The sequence below is a fragment of the Onychomys torridus genome, chromosome 17, assembly GCF_903995425.1.
Source record: "Onychomys torridus chromosome 17, mOncTor1.1, whole genome shotgun sequence".
Taxonomy (NCBI): Eukaryota; Metazoa; Chordata; class Mammalia; order Rodentia; family Cricetidae; genus Onychomys; species Onychomys torridus.
Window position 1 is genome coordinate 60,212,748 of NC_050459.1, and position 19,569 is coordinate 60,232,316.

Sequence of the window (19,569 nt, forward strand, 5' to 3'; positions counted from 1 at the left end):
TACTTTGGTTTATTCTGATGTATATAAACATTCACCTAAAGAAAAATGGTTTTCTCTAAATGCTAGTATTCTTACTTTTTTGATCTGACATCTTACTTTAATGCATTTATTTTAAAAATAGGTTTGTGAATTTCCCAGACCAGCCGGTGGTGTGGAGAGAAATCAGTATCATAACATCAGCACTGAGGAATGATTCACAGGATAAGCAAACCCAATTTTTAAGGAGTGAGTACAGTAATAGTTGAATAGTTTATAAATGACCACTTTTGGGATGTCCTATCTGTCACAAACATCTCAGTCACACCTGTCATAGTGGTACCACATTATGTTTTATTCTAGGCAGTGAAAGTCCACAGTGATGTCACTTGGTCCCTTAGAATTTATTTAGAACACTCTTGTGTTTTGGACACATTTTACGATAACCAGAAAACATCTATAGATAAACCAGATCTTCACAAAATAGGAGAAAAACTTCAAACTTCTATGTTGGTTGCTGTAGCCAATCAAAGACTTCAGATTCTAGATAATTAGCAAGCAGATGGTTTTGGTTATTTCAACTTAAGCAAGTTCATACCTTATCATAGTGTAGCTAGCTCTGCAGTGATGGATCACTTGGGTCATCACTGCCCTCTGGATCATCAGGCCTCCAAATGTTTCATGATTATTCAGCAAACAGCTAGTGCCAAATGCTCTGGAGTTCAGAAGTCTGCTGGTGTGCAGGTGAATTCTGAGTGTTTACATCTTTATGAATGGAAAGTACCTTCCGTACTACTTGCAGGTCAACATTTTCTTTGTGGGAAAAACAAAAACAAAAACAAAAAACTTCATAGGTGAAATGTTGTTTCCAGGCTTATTTGAAACTCTTCCGGGTCGGGTCCAGTGTGAAATGTTACTGAAGGTGACGGAACAATGCTTCAACACGTTGGAACGATCAGAGATGTTGCTGTTGCTTCTGAGGCGCTTCCCTGAGACAGTGGTGCAACATGGGGTAGGGCTGACGCTTCCCTTTTCTTTAAGAAAAGACTACACTTGTTTATCAGTTGATGCCTTGGCATTGATTACATATTCCTAGGAGATGTCGTCAACTTAAGGCTACAGCCCCCAAAATTTTGACAGTGGTATTCAGTAAAAAGTCACTTATTTCCATTGTGTTTTTGACAATGTGTTCGAGTTTAAGTGAGAGTCAGGGGGCTGGCCAGATGGCTCAGTACGTCAAAGTGCTTGCTGCCAAGCCGGACAACCTGAACCCCATCCCTAGGTCCCACGTGATGGAAGAAGGAAACGGATTACAGCAACTTGTTCTCCGACCTCCACTTGAGTGCCGAGCATATTCTTCTCCCCCATAAATAAATCAATCAAAAATAAAGAAACTAAGAGTCATAGTGCATGGTCTTAACAGATACATTTTCAAGTGTTCTGCCCTGCAGCCCCTGATGTCACATCTGATCTGCCAGTCCTCTGAATCTGTGATGACTAGTGAGTGCTGTGGGCCAGTGTTGGTGGGTTGGTGTCAGGTACCCTAGAGAAACTGAGTTCTAACTGTTGAGTAACTTACTGTGGCCAGTGGGTAGTCGTGATTCGAATGATTGGTTCTTTTTATTCAAAGGCTGTTGCTTACCTTTTCCATATCATCTTTCTGGTGTCTGGCCTAGTTAACTTTTCCCATACTTCCTTGTATTAGTTTTCTGCATCTGTCCTTACAGAGCACCGGAAGTGGGGTGTTTTCTCACAATTCTGAAGTAAGGTGTGGGCGTCCCCCAGAGGCTCTGGGACGCCTTCCTTCCAGGGGGTGTCAGCTCGCAGCTGCTTCTCCAGGTCTGTTCTGTCGTCACAGGGTCCTTTCCTCTGTGCATCTCTGTCTTTACTTGACATTCTTTACGATGCCAGTCACGGCATCTGTCTACATAGACAGTGCTCTTGTTTAAAGGTGAGCTACACAGTCATGCAGCCCTCAAACAGATTTGGGTCAATAATGGACTGTGTACATGATAATGGTCCCATGAGGGTATACTGTCCAGTGAACAAAGTGGCCGTCTTGCTTTGTGATATATACTCTGTGATACTTACAACAGATGCATTCCCCTGTTGTAAGCCATGCATGACTACATACAGACACATTCTGAGGTCTTCAGTGGATATGAATTTGGGGGACACAATAAAGACCTTACATTCTTTGATTGTTGCAGTGGCTTTTAACTTTGTGTGTCATGTGATCTTTTATATTGTTCTAACGAGAGTATAGTGTTGCGAAGAGAATAAAATAAATGTGTGGGTGGATTTTGTTAAGAGACCTTTTGCTGTGCCAGGACACCTGTGAGGGGAAAGTTTTAAGAGACATTTTTGTCCAGTGCTTCCCAAACTGTGATTATCTACTGCGGACTCTTGAGAGTTAGTGTCGTCGTTTTTGTGTATCTTGACGGAGTGTGAACTTGGTTTCCAGTTTCTTTAAAACCTCTTCAATGATCATCGCTTGTGCTGTCCCTCCACTGCTGTGCTGGAGTTTCTGTAGACATTTTGTTAGTCCTTTGACTATGCTGGTTCAGAGGATAATGAGACCAGAGAGGACAAATAGTCAATGAACTTGATCTTCTGGGCAATGTTGCTGATGTACTCTGATGTTTCTAGTCTTTAAAGTAGACTGGTTTGTTTCTTTGAGAAATCTGTGTGACAGATAAGAGACTACTGTTTGTTCCTGCGATTCTGACGTCTCACACTGCACAGTAAGTGATTTTTGTGCTTAAACAGGTTGGCCTTGGGGAGGCACTGCTAGAAGCTGAGACCATTGAAGAACAGGAGTCTCCAGTTAACTGCTTTCGAAAGCTATTTGGTAAGAAACACTGCATTTCGTATTATTTCTTTGGGGTAAGTAGAATATCTGGAATTGTCATTTCAGGGGTAAGGTCACTTGTACAGAGCAAAGGAGCACTTTTTATTATGAAATTTAATCCTGCTTTTACCTGCAAAGAACTTTTAATTAAAAAAACTCTTAATTGTGTGTTATTTAATATTTGACACTTCTGATAGAATGTATGTAGCATGTGTGTACGTATGAAGCATAGTCATGGGCGCTCCAGCCTCCTCCCAGAACCAGCAGATCTCTAGCCATGGTGTCAGATCCACAGGCACATTTCCCTTCTGCCTCCCTCCACTGACCTTCTTTTGTACAGCTGGTTTAAAGAGTTGCACCAGAGTGACCCCCGCTATATATTTTAGATGCCACATTCAGTAACCCGGAAGATGAATTAGTTTCTGTCAGAACCCTCATACAGACAACCTGAACAGTCTGAACAGTTTATTTTCTCCTTTGAACAGTTTGTGATGTCCTTCCTCTAATAATTAACAACCATGATGTTCGATTGCCTGCCAACTTACTATATAAATACTTGAACAAAGCAGCTGAATTTTACATCAACTATGTCACTCGGTCCACACAGTTGGAAAACCAGCATCAAGGTAAGTGGCAGCATCCCACACCTGCTCAGACTGGATTTGCTAAAGTCATTCAGAAGGCCCTTGTTACATTGATTGTCCCTCTCTGGATGTGTGCTAGTTTGATAGTTTTCCCAAAAGATGCTTCTAGAAGGAAAAAAAAGTATATGATTAAGAGTTGAGATTGTTCTGTAGTCAAGTCTACCCCTTGATTGAAATAGTCCAGTTCTTAAACATATAGGTACCTTGAACAACACACAGGTGCCATAGTTCAGAAGCCACTTTGACCAGCCACCAGTGATGGATCCCTGAGTAAGCACAGTCATCTCACACACGTGCTGTTAGCAATTTTACTGTATGAACATCATAGGTATACCAAGCTAGATGGTGTATCCCACTCATTAAGTCTATATGGTATAGCCTAGTGCCTGTAGGTGTAGCAGACTTCCTTGGACCACCAGCCTCCAGATCATGACACAGAGACTTGTTATTAATTATGGAAGCTCAGCCTTAGCTTAGGCTTGTTTCTAACTAGCTCTCATAACTTAACCCATTTCTATTAATCCGTGTGCTTCCCTGTTGCTCGTGGCTGTTTCCTCTCATCCTGCATGTCCTGCTTCCTCTCTGTCTTTGGTGTTTCTTCAGTGCCTAGATTCATCTCCTTTTCTTCCTGTTGGAAGTCCCACATAACCTCTTTCTGCCTAACTATTGGCCATTCAGCTCTTTATTAAACCAGTTAGAAGGCGCCTTGACAAAGACACATCATCACAGTGTAAAGGAATATTCTGCAACATTTCCCCCCTTTTTGTCTAAATAAAAAGGAAAGGTTTTAGCAGGCGGATCTCTGTGAGTTCGAGGCCAGCCTGGTTACCAAGTGAGTTCCAGGAAAGGCACAAAGCTACACAGAGAAACCCTGTCTTGGAAAAAAAAAAAGGAAAGGTTTTAACTCTTAACACAGTAAAACTGTATACAATAAGAACAATGATCAAGTATTGTCCAGATAAAAGGGAAGGTTATAACTTTAACAAAGTAAAACCATATACAATAAGAACAGTTTTTTAAGAAAAAATAACATTTACAATGTCCAGTCCATATGTATTTGGAAAATTTGGAGAAATATCACTTTAGACCTTAAAACATTTTCTTAGATAAACAACTTAAACTTTTATGTTTCTCAACATTTTACATTTTTACATCTCTTTTATAAGTTTATTTTCTGAATTTGGTAATAAAGAAAACTGTAACTATAACTTATGTCACTTTCAGCTCTATCAGAGACCAGAGAAGGATGTAATATTACCTGAGTAACAGGAAGTGAAGAGCAGACAGCTTCCAAAACTAAGAAATGACAGAGGCATCTGGCTGCCTGGACAGTTTTCCCAAGGTTTCTTCTATAACATTGGGGCATCCATCTTTGGCCTACAGACCTAAAATATATGACAGACTTTTCTATGAAGTAGGAATTTGAAGGACTGTCCTACCCTGTCTTGGCAAAGTTTGCCAGTCACTTTCTTTTGTGTCCTGCTTGTCCAGTTTGGACAGCATTCTGTGAGCATCTGAGGCAAGGACAGTTTATTTGCCTAGTGGCTAACCTTGCCCCAAATGAAGGCAAACTCCATATGGAATTTCTTTGATGCCCATCATCCTTTTATGAAGTAGATTGGTGCTGCCAGGGGCAGACATGTCTCATTGTCATGAAAAGCCTTGTGTTATTAAAATATTTTAAATGCCACATTCTGTAGGTCTTTGAAGTGTTTGAAGATCGTCTATCTATTTAAAATATATCTCTGTTTGACCTTGAAAACATTCCTAACATGACTATAAGTTTGATTGTTATAGATGACTTACTAACTATTAACCTGTATTTCTTTATTATCCTAAATAGCTTTTAAGGACTAAAACTTTACATTGCCTTTTTAAATGAACTGCATAGGTACAATACCTTAAGCAAGAATAGAAACATGTATACAATGTAACAAAAATAAACTTAAATTTGTATCAATATACAAAAATCCCTACAATGTAAAATATTTGAGACTAGTGGTTGTTCAAAAGTAAACTCAACAATCTACTTTTTATCCCATCATTTCTATACTATATTCCTCTTTTTCCCTTCAGAAAGAGATCCCTGAATCGAATCTCCTTTGTCCTTTGTTTAGCTTTCTCCCTGACCATGACCAGTAACAGTTTGTAACCAACCCTCCTAAACGATGACCAACATCCATAACCCACCGAACTATTACCCACCCCACCGTGTTCTCTAGACTGCTTCCTGTTGTCTGGGGTGATGGCATCTTTAGGGAAACTGAGGAAACTGAGACAATGGTCGAGTCCTGGGAAGACTAGCCACAACATTTGTTGTCCAGTCTCTGTGTGACGGGAAAGTGCAGGGCTTCTCTGCAGTCCTGACTGGAATGGTCTGTGAGGCTGCACCATCTTGGCTAACTGTCCTGAAGCTGTTCTGGATGCAGAACTCTGAGGAAACTGCAGCAGAGGCGCTCTGAGAGACTAGATCACCTAGGCCACCCATTCTCACTGGTGTCTCATCCCCTTGCTCTGAAAACTCACACACTTTCAAAGGTAACATACATATCTGCATTAACACACGTATGGACTGTGTGTTGTACACAAGCCAGCCAAAGATGAGTTTTTTGTTTTATGTTTGAGCAGGTAAAATATACGTCACCTGTCTTGTAGGGTTTTTAGGTTTATTTTTTATGTCTGTAGTCAGGAGTTTAGGGGTCTCCCCTGATCACCTCCATTCGGCAGTCTCTTTACAGTCCCATGTCTCTGAGCAGCTGTTGTTCGCTCATCAGCAGTCAACAATTCCAAGTCAACAGGACACCATATAGGATCCAGACTCCCTGTGTATTTTCTGACTTTACATAACTTATCCTTTTATATTATTTTATTTTCTCTTTAAAGACTTTATGGCTGTCTATACCCATTTTCTTTTCTTTCCCAAGCCTGCACACATTTTTAAATACACGGTAACCTGTTTAGAGTTTTGTTTTTGTTTTTGTTTCCCACCTGGATCTGTCTTTACTGAGCACCTGCAGCGTTCTCTGCCCATTCAAGACAGATCTTAAACTGCCATGTCAGCTGCAGCATGGGTCAGCTTAGCGCATGGCACTTGCGGCTGGCTCCAGCCTGCAGGCAGCAGCCTGTAGCCAAAAGACTGCAGGACTAGGAAGCTACATTCGGCTCCTTGTCCAGAACTTTTCTTAGATTTCTCAAGCCCTATGTTTGGATATTTCGAGCCCCCACATTGGACACCACGTTGACATATTTTTCTTTGGGCTGCCAGCTCACACACACAAAAATAACACAGAGACTTATTAATAATCCTGAAAGCTTGGCCTATAGTTTAGGCTTGCACTAGCCCTTATAACTTAAATTAACCTGTTTATACTAATCTACATTTTGCCTCGTGGCTTTTTACCTCTCTTCCATCTTCCACCTCCTGTTTCCTCTCTGTGTAGACTCATTCCTCTTTTTCCTCTGCCTGAAGGTCCCGCCTGTCCTCTCCCGCCTAGCTATTGGCCATTCAGCTCTTTATTAGACCAATCAGAAGGTGCCTTGGCAAGGACACGCCTTTACAATGTGAAGGAATATTCTGCAACACGTAGGGTACAAAGACCTTTGGCTTCTTCTAGGTATTAGCTTGTCGTAATCATCTGAAATCCTGCTTCATATTATTGTGGCTTGCAACATAAATGCACTGTGATCTGCTCCGAAACTGTCCTCCACCCCCAGGTCCTGTCCTCCTGAGTCATTAGCCCCCAGCAACACTGCCAGATCCTTCCTGAAAGGACTGCCCGGGGTGCTTGGGGACTGTTACCTTCTCAGGACTGTGCTTTTGGTGCTTTGCTGGGCTGTTTTTTTTTGTTTTTTAATCCCTGATTTACCTCTAAGTATTCATGACACTCTGCTCTAATGAGGACCTTTGGGTGTTGGTGTCTGTTTCCAGACTTTGTGGGGTGTCACTGAGGCTTCTGTGGCTTTCACTGTGAACTGTCCTGGGCTTCTTCACCTTCATCTTTTCTGCAGCTCTTTACTCTTGGGTGATAGGAGTTTTGCAGTTCCCATGTGACCTTATAGGCTCCAGTTGTATAAGCAGTGGCATTGAGGGGCCCATTTCAGGGCACTGTGGGAGTGGTGTGCCAGGGTCGGTACATATCCTTGTGAGGAGGATTTAGATGTTTGTCTCCTCTGTCTAGTGCTGCATAATTAAGTAGTAAAAATTGTAGCTTTCAGGGGTTTTTTATTTTTTATTTTATTTTTTTATATTCCTTTGAGCTTTTTTTTTTTTTTTCTTCAGTTGTGATGTATCAGGGTCAGTACTTCTGTCTTTTGAATGAAGAGTCAGGTTTTTTTTCTCTGACAAGTACCGTATAAATAAGTGGTGATATTAATTGTAGGTTACTTTTTCTCACATCTCAGGTGCACAAGATACATCTGATTTAATGTCGCCCAGCAAACGTAGCTCTCAGAAGTACATAATAGAAGGACTGACTGAGAGATCATCCCAGATTGTGGACCCTTGGGAGAGGTTGTTTAAGACTCTGAATGTGGTCGGAACAAGATGCGAATGGCAGATGGATAAAGGGAGACGGTAATGAGTAGTTTATCCCCGGAAGTACTTATCAAATCTTCGCTTGCGTCATCTCGGAATCCTTGCAGAAAACAAATCAGTTTTTAAAAATCAGTATCCTGCATAGATATGCTTCTTGGGGGAGGGAGGGAGATTTTGTAACAGTCACAATTTATGCAAGAGAAGAGGGTACTTCTTCATCTTACCCAGAGATTCCTAACTGAAGGGTAAGCTCCTAAAATGGTATTGAGTGGGCTGGGAGATCGCTCGGTGGGTAAGTGTTGGCTGCACAACTTTGAGGAAGAGGACCCAAGCTGGCGGTGTGCCGCTGCCCATAATCCCAGCACTCAGGAGGCGGAGAAGCTGGCCGTCGACAAGTGGATCCAGTGACGCTCTTTTCTAAGTAAATAATGTGGAAAGTGATCAGGAAAGACTTGGGGCATCAACTTAACATGTACATGCACGTACATGACTCCAGTACCACCCATATACTGTGCCACACACAAATGTGTATATCATACACACATACACACACACACACACACACACACACATCACACACCATTAAAAACAGTAAGACAGTGCTGAGTGTGGTGGTACATAAGTTAATCCCAGTACGGGGGAAGCAGAGACAGGTGGATCTCTTGAGTTTGAGGCCAGGGTCTTCAGAGCAAGTTTCAGGATAGCCAGGGCTTTACAGAGAAACCTTGTCTTTAAAAAAAAAAAAAAAAAGGTGAAAAATAAATAAAATAAGTAAATTTACAAAGAGATAATGTTGAGATCTTGACCCTATCCTATTCATGCAAAGAAAAGAGAAATTAGCTTGGCATGCTTCTGTCGTTAGGTTGTCTTTGTCCTCAGCTCCAGGTCAGAAGGGGAAATTTACCAGTCATGCAGACAATAGCGAATAACTTAATGTTAATAAACCTGTCTCAGAAGAGCTTAAGTGACTAACACAGTGATGGGAAGATGAGAAGTAGTAAATCCTTGGGGTGGAGGAAGCTGGCACTGAACTGTTGGTAGGAATGTAAATTAGTGCAGCTATTATGCAAAACAGTGTGGAGGGTCCACAGAATCCGACAGTCGTCCACCTTATAAGTCAGCGTTGTCTCCAAAGGGAATTAGCGTATCAAAGAGACATCTGTATGTATATGTTTGTTATACTGTTTGCAGTAGCTATGATATGGAATCAGTCTAGATGCCCATGAATGGATAAAGAAAGTGAGTGTGATATAGATATATTACAATATTATTCAGCCATAAGCATCACATTACCTCATTTTTGGCAAAATGAATGGGCCTAGATGACATAAGTGAAGTAAGTCCGACACAGACAAATTCACCCCATCCCGCTCATGGACATTAATAAATGCCATTTGGAATGCAGCATGGTGATTGTAGGAGCCTGTGACTAGGGAGGTGGATGGGGGGGGGGGGGGGGGGGAAGTTGTGAAACAAGAGCTAATTCTGTCCACAGAACTGTTACAGAGAAACAACTTCCGGTGTTCTACAGATCAGAAGGTGTATGGGACTCACAGTAGCTTACCTTGTGTGTGGTGCTGAGGATTGAACCCAGGTTCTGCTCATACTGGGCTGGATCTCCACTGCTGAACCACAGCCACGGCCCTAAAATAGCTTATTGTACATTTAACTTGCATAATTTGAATAGAGGAGCTTGAAGTTTCCACAGTAATGGTATGGAGGCAGAATCTTAATTACCCGGGGCCAGGCCTGGTGGCGCTCACCTTTAGTCTCAGCACTCAGGAGGCAGGACAGGTATATCTCTGTGAGTTCAAGGCCAAGTTGGTCTACATAGTGTGTTCCAGACCAGGACTATAATAGTAAACTCTGTCTCAAAAAGAAACTTAATTACCCTGATTTGATCTGCATATGGTACACATATATTAAAATGTTACACTGGGCATTTGTGAATATATATAATTTTTTAATGTTTAAGGAGATAGTAATGCTAATTACCCTGATTTGATCATATACTGTATTAGATTATCACAGTGCATTGTATGAATTTGTACAGTTAAAATAACTTATTAAGGGGCTGGAGAGACACCCCAACAGTTAAGAGTACTGGCTGATCTTCCAGAGGACCCGGTTCAATTCCCAGCACCCACATGGCAGCTCCCAACTGTCTATAATGCCAGCTCCAGGGGATCTGACACCTTCACACAGTCATACATGCAGGCAAAACACCAATGTACATAAAATGATTTTTTAAAGCTTCATCTTACTTTAAACCACAGAAGTTTATATACCCAGACACCTGCAGCTGCCTCTGTAAGTGCATACTTCTCCCAGACCTTTTCTTCCATCCTTTTGTGGACAGGCAATAAGGTGAGTTTTGTCCCCTCAGAAGCTGTAGTGACATACTGCACCGGATGAAGGAGCTCAGCAGGTACATGACTAGCTTCGACAGCGAAGCTCACGCCAACTATAAGAACCAAGTGCTCTACTCGACGATGCTGGTCTTCTTCAGGAGTGCCTTCCAGTACATCAGCAGCATACAGCCATCTCTCTTCCAAGGTCAGCTCACATAGTCTGTGGAAAACCCCGGTTATTCGTTTAGTGTGGGTAAGAAGGAGACACAAGTATTTTATAATATTCAACTTTCACCATTGCTATGGGATTAAAAAGTTGTAGGGTGGTACCAGGGCGCTTTGTCGTTGATAATTTAATTTGGTTTGGATTGGTTAAGTTTTTATGTAAATATTTCTCACTAGGAACTCCTGTATTAAGACCTAGAGTGGCCATACAAATGTAAACAGGGATGCTGACTGCCTCTGTTTGAAAAGAAATCAACACTTTGGAGGATGAGAAAGGAGGATAAGGAGTTCAGGACCAGCCTTGGTTACATATTAAGTTTGAGACCAGGCCTGGGATACACATGAGACCCTCTCTCAAAAAACCAAAAACACAAAATCAAGGAAAAAATCCTAAAGTGTAGGTTTTATGAAGACAGTACAATAGACTAAGATTTAAATAAACTATGTGTTATATGGATTGTGTGTTGACTTAGGGTTTTTCATATGTTCTGTTTTTGTTTGAAGCATGTAGTGTTCACGATCATTTTATATCTCGTGGTCATTGCTTAAACACTTGCAGATACATAAGAACAAATGCAAAGGAACAGTTGTCCATTTTTGACACTGAAAGGGTGGCTTTATAAACGACTCAGTAGACCTTCATCTGGCCGGTCTCCCTGTGTGTGTACATGCTCTTGTTTACCTAGTCAGGGTCACACTGGGCATGTGTTTTATGAGCTTTATTTTCATGTGACATTGTACCCACCTCCTGCTCATATGCATTACTCTTTTCCTTACTTCATTTTTAATGTTCATGTGTCCTTTGTGTAGGTCCTAACGCCCCAAGCCAGGTTCCGCTAGTTCTTCTGGAAGATGTAGCCAATGTGTATGGTGATGTAGAAATTGATCGCAGTAAACACATACACAAGAAGAGGAAGCTAGCTGAGGGAAGAGAAAAAACCATGGTAACCCTTTCCACTTAATTACTAACAGATTGTGTGTGTCATTTACCAGAGATGAATCTTTGTAAAATGTGATTTTTGGAGCTAAAATAGTAAAACTTATTAGATGACAGTATAATAAAGTGTTAATATAAGTATATTAAGTGTTAATATAAGTATAATAAGTTAGTTGCCTTCAGTGGGGGCAGCTTTGCACCCTTTCTCTCTCCCTGGTTCATTTGACGATGTCTGGAGACGGTTTTGATTGTCACAGCTGTGTTTCTGTGAGGAGCAATTGATAATTGCCATCTGGTGGGTACAGGCCAGGACAGGGCCAAACATCATGTACCATACAGAACAGCCTGGCAGCCCAGGAGTGTCAAGGTCTATGAACCCTGTTTTGAGTTCCTTAACCATGTTTTGACTGATTGGTATTGAGTAAATTTACAAAACCACCTGGAAACTGTAGGCTGGAGTAGGCTGCTGTGATGGGTGTTGGCCTCAGGATGGAAAGGGCAGCCTGGTCATTCCACAAGATACAGGAAGGCTTTCGTCAAGCTTTAGAAGAGGTCTCCGCTCAGCCCACTGAAGAGCTCATATCCTGTGCCTAGGAACTGACCGATTGGTGGTCCTCTCCTTTTAGGCACCCACGTGTGTGTTCCCTCCAGTTGTGACTGCTCCATCAGAGCCTCCTCTCAGAGCTTCAGTGTCCATGTGTGTTTCAAGATGGAGTTCTCAAACTTTGCAAGCTGTTTGGAATGCCGTACTGCCTTCCCTGAAAATTGGGGTTCTTTGATAGCTGTCTGGCCTAATTTGGAAGCAGGACTGTTTTTCATAGGTTGCAGCACTAATGAACTTGCCGTTTCAATAAATAGGGTATTAGTTCACCACTGCTTGCTATGAACCAAAACTCTGATAAACTAGGATGTCCAGCGGATTGTGTGTGTCGCTCCTGAGGTGGACAAGTGTTGTAGGGTAGATTCTCCAGGTATAAGAGGCAGCAGGCGGTCTGAAGGCAGGGAGGAAGGCTGGTAGAAAGGAGGTGCCTGGGTCTGAAGAGATGGCGCAGTGGTTAGTTAATAGCACTTGCTGCTCTTTCAGAGGACCCGAGTTCAGTTCCCACCACCCACATCAGGAGAACATCTGTAACTCTAGCCCCGGAGAATGCGACACTCTGCCATCTGAGAGCACCTGCACCCACTAGCACATACACACATAGTTATACACTTAAACATACTTAAAAATAATGAAAATCTTTAAAGGAAGGAGGCATCCAAGGCAGCGTGTCATGTGAGATCAGCGGGGTGAAATGCGTCACCAAAACCTCTGAGCATACTGCAGTGACCTTAGTGTGGTGAGGGCTAGGGACGACTCACTGGGGCTAGTGACGTGGCAGAGTGAGTTGGGCAGAATGACTGGTTGTCAGTGACCTGTTTGACCATGACTGTCTGGGAAGCATCTCTAGACATGCCCAGTGGCATACATAGCAGTGGCCTTTCTCTGCAGCTCTCGTTGGCTGTCTGTGACATGAAGAGTCTGTACCGTGAAACAGGGAGGGCATTCCAGCCCACACCTCAGCTGCAGAGCAGAAGGTGGGGTGGGTGTGGCCCTGGACGGTGTGCGCAGGGCACAGGTGTGCGTAGAGCGGAAGGGGCACTCACGGCAGCTGCTTCTGGGTCCTAGGACCTCGGACTTCTGTTTACTGTGTGGCAGGCTGCTGTGAGGAACCAGTTATGAATGTCACGTAGTAAGCGAATGAGAAACTAAAGGGAGTGCATCTCACACAATCTCTCAGTGTAAAAATCTGTTTTCATTTGACTTTGATTAAAAGGATATGTTTTGAACTTATAAGAAACCAGCAAACTTAATTTTAAAGGTACAAATTGACAGCATGAGAATGTCAAGATGAAAATCATATATTGATCATTGGCGATCAATGTTAAATAGGAAAAGCTGTGCACATGTAATATTCTTTGATATAAAAACTATAGAGGACAGAGTTCTTCTATAGAAGACAATGACTGAGTTTTTCAGTCTGCGATGGCATTTACCACCTTCAATGCTTTTCCCTTCCCTCCAGCAGAGTTCAGATGATGAAGAATGTTCAGCAAAAGGAAGAAACCGGCACATTCTTGTCAGTAAAGCTGAGCTCAGCAACTCCATCGAGGTACTGGAGAGCTTCAAACTGGCCAGGGAGAGCTGGGAGTTGCTCTATTCCCTGGAATTCCTTGACAAAGGTGAGCGTGTGCTTGCCATGGACACTGTTTAATCATATAAAATCAGCCCGGAAAGATCAGTGTGGTCTTTGAAATGTCAGCTCTCGAGGCTTGTTGAATCAGGTCCAGCCATCACTCGTTTTATAGGATTCTCTTTTGATGAGGAAACTTATCCGTTAACCATTCATCTCTGATTTGCTCCAGACCATCAGGGTAGGGCAGCATGGGAAGGACGCTGCCTGCTCTTTCTCCCTGTGTTTGCGCCGCCCCTTCTTTTTCTTATTCTTTCTCTTCAACCCCAAGCTGCCTGTGTTCTGCAGAAGGCAGTGTGGCTTTTGTCTGCCACCAGCTCTCTTGCCTTGGAAATGGAGAAAGCCTGTTTTCTTTTTTGAGACAGGATCTTGATATGTACCTCTGGCTGTCCTGGAACTTGCTGTGTAGACCAGGCTGGCCTGGAACTCAGAGATCCTCCTGAGTCTGCCTCCCAAGTGCTGGGACAGAAGTGTGCATCACCTGCCCTCACCTGGCTGCTCCCTTTTGAATTAAGATATAAATAATTCATGTGCCTGCTTTCTAGGACTCACTCCCTCTTGCTAACCAATCATTTTTGCTTTCCTATGGAATCAGGGCCCATTAATTTCCTGTTAGGTAGTGAGCATGCATCCTTTGGCCTCCTATCACATGGCCAGAGAGCCCCTTGTCGGGTGTGCTGTATTATATTTTCTAAGGGAGTATAACCTCACTTTCTTTTGTTATATTTATTGTGGATCTCTATGGGACTATTTTGGAAGAAATTTTCTTTAGTCATAAATCGACCTTTTTAAAAATGATAAATGGGCAGCTGGGACAACATAAAACGTCTTAAAAAAGGAAACAAAATATATGGAGTAATGCATGAAAAGTGTAGTTCTTGGCATGTAGTATATGCTTACAAATGTTGGTGTATAAAAATCCTTCTTGTGGGATGGCTGGTGAGTAAGGGCACTTGCCCACAGGCCTGGTGACCGGGGCTCACATGGTGGGAGGAGAGGACCGACTCCAGCTGGTTGTGCTCTGACCTGCGCACCTGCGCCATGGGGGACATCAGACCTAAAACAATAAACTGGAAAAGAAGCCTCACATATCAGTAGTAAGCATCCCTGGCCTTATTGCCTACCAGAAAGTCTAGAGCCTCGGTGAAGGTCACTGTCCATCTCCTTAGTATGTGTGGTTTCCCCTTTGTTGCCTCTGTGTTCACCAGTTTGGAGTGAATTCACTTTCAAATTCTCACACAGAATTTACAAGAATTTGTTTGGCTTGGAAGACGGACACATGGCTGTGGCTAAGAATCTTCCTCACAGATATGATCATCTACCAGGTACTGTGACAGGCATTTCCAGCTGCTGTGTCTGTGCAGGGTGGGATTGTTGCAAACTGGTCTCAGCATAAGAAATGTTGTGCTCTGTGGGGGCTAGTCCACTGCCTAGCCACATCTTGGAGTATTCTATGGTTGTAAGATTAAGGTCCACTTTCATCCCCAAGGGTCTCACTTTCTTGGATACTTTCAGTGTGTCCTTTTCCCTGTGTACTGAAGTAAGACCCCACACTCCCCGATTTATCTCTGCCCTCTTGCACATTAAAGATAGCATAAATACGGCGCAGTTCTCGTAATGAATATTTTCCACGTTAAGTTACCATACAGAATGTTAGGTTTCCTTGGCATTTCCATGCCCTTTGCTCTGGTTGATCCTCCGCACCCACCAGCCCCTTTGTGCTCTTCCACCTCCAGCGGCCTCTCCTCTGTCCGCACGAGGCCCCTCTAGTCTCATGACCTCTGCCTACAGTTGTGCCCACATGGAAACATCCGAGCTTGCATCCACCTGTGAGAGAGCGCCGAGTGTCTGTCTGTCTGAGCGGGGGCTGCCTACTCCAGCAGCCTGCCTTCAGTAGAAGACCTGGAGCCTCCTTTCCTCTGCTCCACTGTCCTCCGGCATGCACCTGTTCTGTAGCTGCCAGACAGGGATGTGGACAGGGACAGCAGGCTGCTTCTGTTCTTCACAAGTACTGAGCTGGTTCTATAGAAATGGAACATCTAAATGTTCTTTATCAGAGATTCTGTGCTGTGTGTGTGTGTATTTTAATGTCGATCTTTTCCCTCTTTGCCTGTGTGTCTTTCCAAGGGTCAATATAAGAAGGCAATAGCCAGTCTGCATCACTTAGCAGCTCTCCAAGGATCCCTTTCTCAGCCACAGATCACTGGACAGGGGACTTTAGAACACCAGAGGGCGCTCATCCAGCTGGCAACCTGTCACTTTGCACTGGGCGAGTATAGAGTAAGTACTGGGTAGCTGACAGCATTCTCAGAGGCTGCATGGCACCCTGGGATATCTCTGTCCTGTAGTGGTTTTTTCAAGTCAGTGCATGCTTCCTTGATTGATTGTACCACTGGATCTGTTACTTAATTTGCTGCTGAAAAACACAATGGTCTTGTTTTACTTAATGTTTCTGTAGTGTAACTTCCCTATATTGGGCATCAGTACTATTTCCTTATTCTTCACTTTTTTGAGACAAGATCTCATGTTTCCCAGACTGTCTTTGAGTTTGCTGTGTAGTTTAGAGATAGGCACTGTGTATGTTTATTGGTGTATACAAATTCGTGGTGTTTTCTAACAGTGAAGAATAGATTTTTGTTCCCTCTTTTTCATAGACTTAATCTGACCGTGCCTTTCCCTGTGTTCACTTTGAGTGCTCAGTGACGATCATAGGAATACAGCCCTCTACGCACACACAATGTCTGCTTCTCTGCTGTAGACGGCTGCCGATCAGAGCTTCACCTTAGTACTTGTGATCTTCTCTCCTGTAGATGACATGTGAGAAGGTTCTGGACCTGATGTGCTACATGGTGCTACCCATACAAGATGGAGGGAAATCGCAGGAAGAGTCCTCCAAAGTGAAACCCAAGTTTAGGAAAGGTACTGTGAAGTCTTGTCCTTTGTCACAGTAGTTTTAGGACCTGTGGCTAAGATGTCACAGTTTCTAGTGAGGTCATACCACTGTGTGCTTTCCAGGCTGTGTTGATAAGTAAATCTGCATCTTTTCCAGACCCTGAGTTCCACTTCATGAGTTTGCTATCTCTGAAGAACATCTTCCCTGTTTTGCCTAGCACTAGGGAAACAAGGGACTAATCAGCATGACCCTCTGTCACCATATTCCTCTGGGGCCATTTTGAGCTTCACCTAATTCCACATTGCTTGGGAAAACTAATGCATAGCTAATGATGTAAATTTCCACCTAAGATTTAGAAATAGATATGCAAATTAAATGTGAAGCTCATAAAAGAGGGAAATAATGAAATTAGAGCAGAATCAACACAATAGAGAAAATGAGTAAAAATCAAAGGTTATTTCTGTGAAAATATGCATAAAATAGATAAAATCCTAATGAGCTTGATCCAGAAGATGGTGACCACAAATTTCAATATCAGGAATGAAAAGGTAATACTACAACAAATCTTGGTTACCTCAAAAGGACAGTAAGAGAACAACTTTATGTCAAGAATTTAAAAAAATTAAATGCAGTGGGGAAATTTTTGATAAGCACAACTTATAAAAAAAGACACAAAATGAAATAGAAACCTTTTATTGTAACAAAAGGATATTAAATTTGGTATTAAAAAACAAAACCAGGCACAGACTGCAGAAAGCGCAATTGTTGAGCAGTGGTCCTGAGTGAGGGCGAAGGAGCACACCATTCCTGTGCTTCTGAAAGTGAGTAAATGTGTAGAAGTCAGCATTGTCAGGAAGAGCAAGCACCTCATCACCTACCCGGCTGTGCCTCTTCCCCTAGCCACTACCTCTCCAAACTGGGCCTTTGCCCACTGGATCCTGACTTCCCAACAGAAACATTCTTTTTGATGGGATGGAATATTCTTGTGCTTCAGGTACAAAGGGTAGATACTGAAAGTAAATGAACGTTTCATTGTAGATGCACAATGTGTTAAGGGGGATCCATATAAAAAGGCATTTCATTCTTGCTACTTCTTGCTTCTGACTAGAGGAAGATTGAAGATTTGAAGAACACAGGCCATGAGGAAAAAGATTGACATCTTAGTTTGGAAGTCATTGCTTAAAGTTTTTTTCTACAAGTACACATGAAGTCATGTGTAAACATGTTTGATAAAACATTGTATTTAATGTGAAAAATCAGTAATCTCATGAACCAGCTTTGGTGCCTATGACTGGGAGTTGTGTGTATGTGTGTGTCTGTGTGTGTGTCTGTGTGAGTATACACAATAGAATACCATGTAATCTTGGAAATTCCTTGTCTAGCACTTCATGTATTTTTGACAAACCCGAAATTCAGAAGGTAGAGTACAAAAGTCAGTTAGCAGAAGAACATACATTATGGCACCATTTGACACAGTAGTGAAAGCATGCCAAACATTTCTGTGTGCTGTTTGTAAATACAAACACCTATGGCAGTAGCATGCAGACTACATAGGAGTGACCATGACCACGCTCAGAATTGTGTCTGTCCTGGGGCAGGAGAAGAGGATGACATCAGGACACTCTAAGGATCTTCTACTGGTTTTGTGATAATTTGTGTTAAAAATCTTTAAAAATTAAAGCCAAATGTTAGTATTTTGTAAAACTGAGGGACAGGGCTGGAGAGATGGCTCAGAGTCTTGCAGATGATCTGGGTTAGGTCCCAACGCCCACATGGCAGCTTATAATCATCTGTAACTCCAACTCCAGGGTACCTGAGACCTTTTAACCTCCATAGGTGCTGTGTATGTGATGCCCATGTGTACATACAAGCTAGATATGTATACACACACAGAAGCTGAGTGACAAGCACATTGGGTTTGTGAGATTCTCTATATATAATATTCTACATATTTGAAATATTGTATAATAATTATTTAGTAGGAAAGAAAATTGAGAAATCTAGAGACCAAAAGCCAGTGTCATCATCACCATAATTGTCTACTGTCACGAGTTCTGTAACTTGTTTATCTTACTGAGGAAGCAAGTGAAACATTGTTTGTCAAAGCTGTTCTCTTAATGGTAACAGTCACTAACTGTCTGGCCTTCTGTTAGGTTTGGATCTGAAGCTTCTGCCCTGTACCAGTAAGGCTATTATGCCGTACTGCCTGCACTTGATGCTGGCATGCTTTAAGGTGAGCTTAAACGGGATTAGCAGGAAGCCCATTCCCTCTGAAACATGTCCTGATGAGATGGCCTGACTTAAGAGCTTTGTTCACAACTGTTCTGTGCTTTACCGGGAAGGTGGGGACATTTTGTGGGCGAGGAGTTAACAAGTGTTCTTTTTGTTTTTGTTTTTTTATTATTTTAGGCAAAGGTGAATAGAAAATAAGACCCATTCTTGAGAAGGAGATAGTAAGTAGTAGTGCAGACAGACAAATTCCCTTGCCTGTTATGACTAGTATACAGTAAGAAATTTTTGACATTGTGTATGTCAGAATGCATTAGCTACAGAAGAAGGCAATATAAATATTGGGGTCGTAAATGTCTGAGGAATTAAATCTTTTAGGCATGAGGGTCAGCACTAGCAAAGGCCCAGTAGCACAGGGAAGCTTCCGAGACTCTTGAAGACACCACGAGCCTTGGCTGCAGTGGAGTAGAGCCCTGGGGTGGGGTTGCCGCTGTTTCATTAGGCTTGTGTGCGCTTTATGCAGTGGTCCCACACTAAGCTAAGCGCTAGAGCTGCTTGCATGGAAGAAGCCATCTGAAGTGGTTTATGCAGCTGTCCATCACAAACCAAACCTTTAGCCGTTTCTGTAGTCCACACCTTATTGCTTGCTGTCTTTCCTTCCCAGCACCATCTTCTCAAGCCCTTCTGTTATGGCTTCT

The 19,569-nt window shown here is 42.5% G+C and overlaps 1 protein-coding gene across 10 annotated transcripts in view; it reads left to right on the forward strand.

Annotated features, from left to right (window-relative positions):
- Ints10 (integrator complex subunit 10) overlaps positions 1-19,569 on the forward strand; it is a 35,085-nt gene that overhangs the window by 2,214 nt on the left and 13,302 nt on the right. For 7 of the 10 annotated variants that reach the window (XR_004946883.1, XM_036209351.1, XM_036209355.1 and 4 more), the window contains exons 3-14: positions 122-225; positions 849-988; positions 2,746-2,827; positions 3,313-3,453; positions 7,873-8,044; positions 10,392-10,561; positions 11,392-11,525; positions 13,582-13,738; positions 14,992-15,074; positions 15,877-16,029; positions 16,560-16,668; positions 18,796-18,875. Coding sequence is in view for 9 of the 10 variants with exons in the window: in XM_036209351.1 (XP_036065244.1) it covers positions 122-225; positions 849-988; positions 2,746-2,827; positions 3,313-3,453; positions 7,873-8,044; positions 10,392-10,561; positions 11,392-11,525; positions 13,582-13,738; positions 14,992-15,074; positions 15,877-16,029; positions 16,560-16,668; positions 18,796-18,875 (1,525 nt within the window). In the remaining variant the exon portion in view is untranslated. The remainder of the gene's footprint in view (positions 1-121; positions 226-848; positions 989-2,745; positions 2,828-3,312; positions 3,454-7,872; positions 8,045-10,391; positions 10,562-11,391; positions 11,526-13,581; positions 13,739-14,991; positions 15,075-15,876; positions 16,030-16,559; positions 16,669-18,795; positions 18,876-19,569) is intronic. The other 3 variants (XM_036209352.1, XM_036209356.1, XM_036209358.1) reach the window with 1 other exon arrangement.